The following is a 6,252-nucleotide window of genomic DNA, read 5'->3' on the forward strand; positions in this document are numbered from 1 at the left end:
AATGTGTATGAAATTGAAAGTTAAAAGTTTAGATTTTGCTTGAATCCCAAAAACTTCGATTTAAGATTATGATTATTTTAAATACTGAATGTTGTTAGACTTTAATGTACCATGATAGTTCTATGCTAAAACTTAATTTTTTTTTGTGTTAAAGTGACCTTACATGTTATCAATCGTTAGTTGGTTCAGTGATGATTGATGTTGAGGACTATGGTTCGATCTCCCGCAACTGCGATCGGGAGGGGGCTGAAACCACTTGATATCAGAATTGACCCCCGAACCAGATTAAACTGGATTAGAAACTTTATTTAGATAAGTGGGATGATTGAAGTTCGAACCCCGACTTCCTATATATATATATATAATGTAATAAACGACAAATTTATTTAACAATAAATGAATAATATGTTAATATGAGGATCAAATTAAAAAAAAAAAAACATTAAAACAATTGAAATAGTCAGAAAACTATCGAAGAGTTTTAGAAAATACTCAAACCAATTTACTAAAAACCAAAAAATGTATTTAGAACAATCGCATGGTGCCACTGCCACCTGAGGAAGTTGAAGCAATAACGAAATGGGTGATAAAGAGATGGCTGATTCGTTCGAAAGTAATAAAAGACCAATTTTCAGAGACATTAGACGCTATTTTTGTGACTATTGTGGCATCTCTAGGTCCAAGAAGACCCTAATTACCTCTCACATCAATTCTCATCATCAAGTATTTTTCTGTTTCTTTCCTTCATTTTGTTTTATCAGTATCAGTATTTTGATTTTCTCTTTGAATTGATTTTATAGATTTTCCCATTGAATTGATAAATTTTCAACTTTGGTAAATCAAGTCCAATATAAAATACATACAAGTTGGAATGTGAGCTGTTTGAATGCAAGGAATCCAAATACCTTTTATTTTATACATTATTTAGCACCTATGAAGCACAAACACCGGACATTGACACCGATAATAATTTGAAACAATGACATAATTCAATGAAATTATGTGTCTGTGTAGGACACAGACTCGTGTCCAACACCAAGACACGCCTCATCTGAGAATTGTCACTGCATCGTAGTTTAGTACCTTAGTACGATATGTGCTTATAAACGAGCTGATATGCAATTTGGCTCTGATTTGTTTTACTTTAGTCTTGTAAGTGTAAACGTATGCTAAGTAGTAGCGAATATATCTACTCAATTTCTTCACTAATCTGTTTTTCTGTCAAAGTGTGACAAATGTGGGGAACGGATCCTCTCCCGTGAGGATTGCCCGGGAGGAAACCCAGTGCTCATCAGCACCATTCATTTCTTTTTTAATGCTCAACTGCCTGCAAACAAAAGAATTTCAACCGTACAGATCTCACTGAACAATACTTTTCACGGGAGAGGATCCGTTCCCGACAAATGTGAATTTATGATGCAATGGAATACTTGAGATTACACCGTTATGAACAAGTTGTCATTCAGTGACATTACTATACACTGTCATTTTCTAGGACTGCACAAAGTTGCAGTTTTAGGAACAAAATTGTATATTGAATGATTCATTCAAAAGTTTAGTTAATTGATATCAGAAAACACAAGTTTAGTTAATTATGTGGGTGATATCTCATGATTTTAAATTCCAACACCCTTTGAAAAGAAATTTCAAAAAATTAAAATAAAAGTTAAGGTTACGGTCACGGTCACTTAAAAATTAATACACCCCAAGGCCCAGATGGCCGGTTGGCTGCAGCATCTCGTGTGGTGGTCAAGTTGAGTGCATCATCTCCAGTTCACAAAATTGAATACCCTTGCGGCACACCAAATGTATAATACCTCTACCTTATATACACTAGGAATTCTCAATTGTTACAACAATTCCAAACATACCCTTAAGAAAGTTAAACTTCAAAATCATGGAAAGAAAAACCATTTGTAAGCATTAATCTTTATTTCTATCTATAATAGAGCTGTATATCTGAATAATTTTGCTCATCAGGACACTCTTTTCTCGGTCTTTGAGGTGATATGTTTAGTTACTAATCATAACAACTTAATGCTAGAGTTTGAGAGCTTCTATGTTTAAGAGTGTGATAGATAAACCCACAAGAGACTACTATCTTTTTTTACCTTTCTCTCTAATTTGTAAACTTGGTATACTTTTAATGTTTATGTTGTTAACCAATGATGTGTCTTAGGTGGAAGTGGAAAAAGCAGGACTCCAAAGAGATCAAGAAGCACAAGGTATAAAATCGAATACTTGTAAAGAATGTGGCGCTAGTTTCAGAAAACCTGCCTATCTATTGCAGCACATGCAAAGTCATTCACTTGAGGTATTTCATGTTAATATAAGATGACAACAGTCTAACATTCTATTGTCCCAACTTCTAAGTGTGTGTTTGGTTTGACGGTGACTAGAATTGAGTTTGGTAGAATTGAGTTTGATAGAATTGATTTTGGTTAAAAGTGAGTTGAACAGAATTGGTTTATGTTTGGATACATTAATGTAAAAGTGGTTCTTATCAACTTATGTTGTTTGGATAAATTGGATCAATTTTGCTTTTGAATGTATAATTACTAAAATGAGTTTTAGTATTTTTTTTTAAGGGTTTTAGTATACTCCGTCTGTCCCAAAATATAAGGAAAAATTAGTCATTAAAAGTTATGTATTTGGTTAAAAATTTGGACTAAAAATACATTAATTTTGGTTGATTAATTTTTCCTTATATTTTGAGAGGGGGAGTATGTGTTAAACTATAATTTTTTTTTCTAGTTTAGATGATTACTAAATTTATGTTAGTATTGTTATAAAAACAATATGTTGGTATTATTCTGTTCCAGAAACTCTTTAATTTTAAAAAAAAATTAAAAATAATACTTAATCATGTTGATGTACAACTTTTTTAATAAGCTATGGTTGTACTACTTTATTTAAGTAGAGTTTTTTTATTAAATGTAGATATACTAATATTTTGCTGTAAAACTAAAGAAATGTGACGTAATGAAATACATACCCAATTAATTAATAAGAACAGGATAATAATGAAATAACGAAAAGATGTGAATGCCATACACTAGAATCGAGTATAACCAACGCAGAAGCTTCAAATATTGGCTTCGTTTAGAATCGATTTTGGGCATTAGAATTGCGTTGTCCTATTGCTACCCAAACAGCTTCACTAAACAGGAAACTCACGTTTAGTGCCAGCAACGTGCGTTTAACTCATTCCAACGCCAATCCAAACAAGCACTAACTTTATCTCATTATGTACTTCAATTGATTATGCTCCTTTCTTTATAGATAGTAACTTTGTTGGGTGGTTAGAATTAGTTCATGCTTTAGGTATCTGAAGATTTTGTTATATGAAAAAAAAATCTAACTACCTATGTCATCATGTTTCATCTAGAATCATATTCTTTGGACAGTATTAGTTTGCTCAATAAATTACTATCCTGGTAACACTTGATGATATTAGTTTTTGCATCAACTGAAGATACATATTTTTGCAGGAAAGTAAATTATATGATACTAGAATTATATAATTATGTAAGTTGTAGCGTGAAGCATTGGATCTCAGACTCCAAAATGCGCGAGGCAGCATGGTTTGGCTTGATGGATCAGTATCAAGCAGGGTGACCTCTTGAGAAGCTCCATCAAGAGTGCCTCAGTCACGCTCCATTCAAAACGAGGTTGGCAGTTTTGTTTCACTCACAGCTTTTCTTGTTGGAGCACATTGATTCTTATTAGTTTATTGATTTCCTGCTTTTAACATGTTATTGCTTGCTCCAGAGGCCGTACATTTGTACTTTTGATGGTTGTCAGGTGAGTTACAGAAGAAAGGACCATTTGAATCGTCATCTTCTACAACATGAAGGGAAAAAATTTAAATGTCCAATCGAGAATTGCAACCGTGACTTTAGTTTCGAGGGAAACGTGACAAGACATGTCAAGCAGTTTCATAACAAGGATTCTTCTACCTCTATTGATGTTAAAATTCAGAAGCAGCATGTGTGCCCGGAAATTGGCTGTGGGAAAGTTTTCAAATTTGCATCAAAGCTAGAGAAGCACAAAGATTCTCATGGTAAGTTTCATTTCAATATTTTTTTATTAATGAGCAAGTTTTTCATCTGTTATGCATAATTTGATTCTTCATTTAGAGTTCTGAAGAGATGTTTAGCACACTTTTGAAGAATGCCTGTAATCTGCAGTTAAGCTGGAGTCAATAGAGACAGTGTGCTTATATCCTGGGTGTATGAAGCATTTTACTAGTATCCAGTGCCTTAGAGCACACACTAAATCCTGCCATCAGTATGTGACCTGTGAAACTTGTGGGGAAAAGCAACTTGAGAAGAACATTAAAAGGCATCTCCGTAAGCATGAAAATGGTAGTTCATCCGAGGTGTTTGATTGTGATTATAAGGGTTGTAGCTGCACCTTCTCAAGTGTAAGACCTCCCTAGTCTTAGAACTGATTGATGCACATTTGTTTACTTTAATCGTGGATTGCGGAAAATATCAGTTTGTTCAAATTCTGCCGTACTGCAGAGCTATAGTACCACTATAGCTTCTATTTGGCAACAGTACTTGATAGTGTATCGTGGAACAATAGTAATTTGTTCAAATTCCACTACACCATAGCGCTACTATAGCTGCTATTTAACAAGATTGTTTTAACTATAGTTTAAAAACATTTGTATATAAATTGGTCTTGTTTTTAATTCTCTTCTGGATATGATTCAACAGAAATCCAATCTTTCCAAGCATGTCAAGGCTATCCATTTGCAAGATAAACCCTATATGTGCAGCTTTCCTGATTGCGGCATGAAATTTGCTTATAAACACGTGAGAGATAACCATGAAAAATCCGGTTCACATGTTTTTACCCTAGTAAGTTTTTATGCTTATGTATCCTATAATCCTAATGCCTTGCCTTGTAAGGAATTTGTTATATCTATCTACATACTTGCAAGATGTACTCATCAAAATTGCTTTGTGCAGGGGGATTTTGAAGAAACTGATGAACAATTCAGGTCAAGGAATAGGGGAGGGAGAAAGAGAAAGTGTCCTACAGTTGAAATGTTGATTAGGAAGAGAGTTGCTCCCCCAACTCAACTAGAGGTGCTAATGAAGGGTATTGATATTGAGTAGATGCATTGAGCTTTTAATTTTATGCATTTTCCCCGCAACTCAGAGCAGTAAAAGATAGAAAAATGAAAGTTAAGGGAAAGATTTAATAACAATAATGTATTGCAATGGAAGTTGCAGTTGTGTATAGACTACGTGCTCATTAGAAAAAGGAAAATGTTATTCCAACACAATTTTTAAACAAAAATACAACAAATATACATTTTTTGTTTTTTTTAATATTATTTGCATGTATCAATTTCCGTGCATGTGAGTGGTAAAAAGATGTGTTTATTTTGTGTCCCCAAATTTTGTGTTTAGATAACACTCCTGCTAGAAAAATTAAACAATCAGCATCTAACATCATGTTTTTTTTTATATTAAATGTGGACAGTTTGTACATAAATAAAAATATGGACATCTTTGTTTTTTGTGAAATATGGGCAGTTTGTAATACATGCTCATCTTTTACACCTCAAAAACCAAAAATTAAAAGTTAAAATGAGGAAGAAGGCTTGTAATACATGCTCATCTTTTACACCTCAAAAACCAAAAATTAAAAGTTTTTTTTTTTTTGACAACAAAAAAAAAAATTGAGGAAGAAGGCTTTCATTAATGATGTTAGGGGTGATCGTATCCGAACCAATCCAAAAGTAAAACCGCAAATCGAACCAAACCAAACCGAAAACCGCAAAAACCGCATTTGGTTTGGATGTATTTGGATGGCTTTCTTACTGAACCGCAAACCGCAAAACCGCAAACCGCAAAAACCGCGGATAACCGCAAAAACCGCATTAAGTTACTATTATATATTTATATTCCAATATTGTAAAAGAAAATATATTTATATTCCAATATACATGCCCAATTACCAAGTCAGTCGACCAAATTAATCGAACTTCAAGTTGTTTTTATTTTTTGTACTGAAATTTTATTTTGGTGTTGTAATGTTATTTTAAATAAACAAATTTTATCGGTACCGTGATGTTATTTTGAAAATTCAATTTTTTTATATATTTAAAATTGTAAGTTACTATAATGTTATTTTGGATAAATAATTTTTGTTGGTACTACAATGTTATTTTGGAACTTCAATTTTTTATTTTTTTTTTATGCTTAAAATTGTTCGGTACAATCGTTATGTTTT

At 32.8% G+C, this 6,252-nt stretch overlaps 1 protein-coding gene across 1 annotated transcript; it reads left to right on the top strand.

Annotated features, from left to right (window-relative positions):
* Positions 1-594: 594 nt before the first annotated feature.
* Positions 595-5,129, top strand: LOC123895992 (transcription factor IIIA-like). Its single transcript, XM_045946452.1, has 6 exons — positions 595-723; positions 2,180-2,314; positions 3,772-4,063; positions 4,191-4,426; positions 4,725-4,868; positions 4,980-5,129. The coding sequence occupies exons 1-6, from the start codon at positions 595-597 to the stop codon at positions 5,127-5,129; spliced, it is 1,086 nt and encodes a 361-aa protein (XP_045802408.1).
* The last annotated feature ends 1,123 nt before the right edge of the window (positions 5,130-6,252 follow it).

This window comes from Trifolium pratense, linkage group LG7 (assembly GCF_020283565.1).
Source record: "Trifolium pratense cultivar HEN17-A07 linkage group LG7, ARS_RC_1.1, whole genome shotgun sequence".
NCBI lineage: Eukaryota > Viridiplantae > Streptophyta > Magnoliopsida > Fabales > Fabaceae > Trifolium > Trifolium pratense.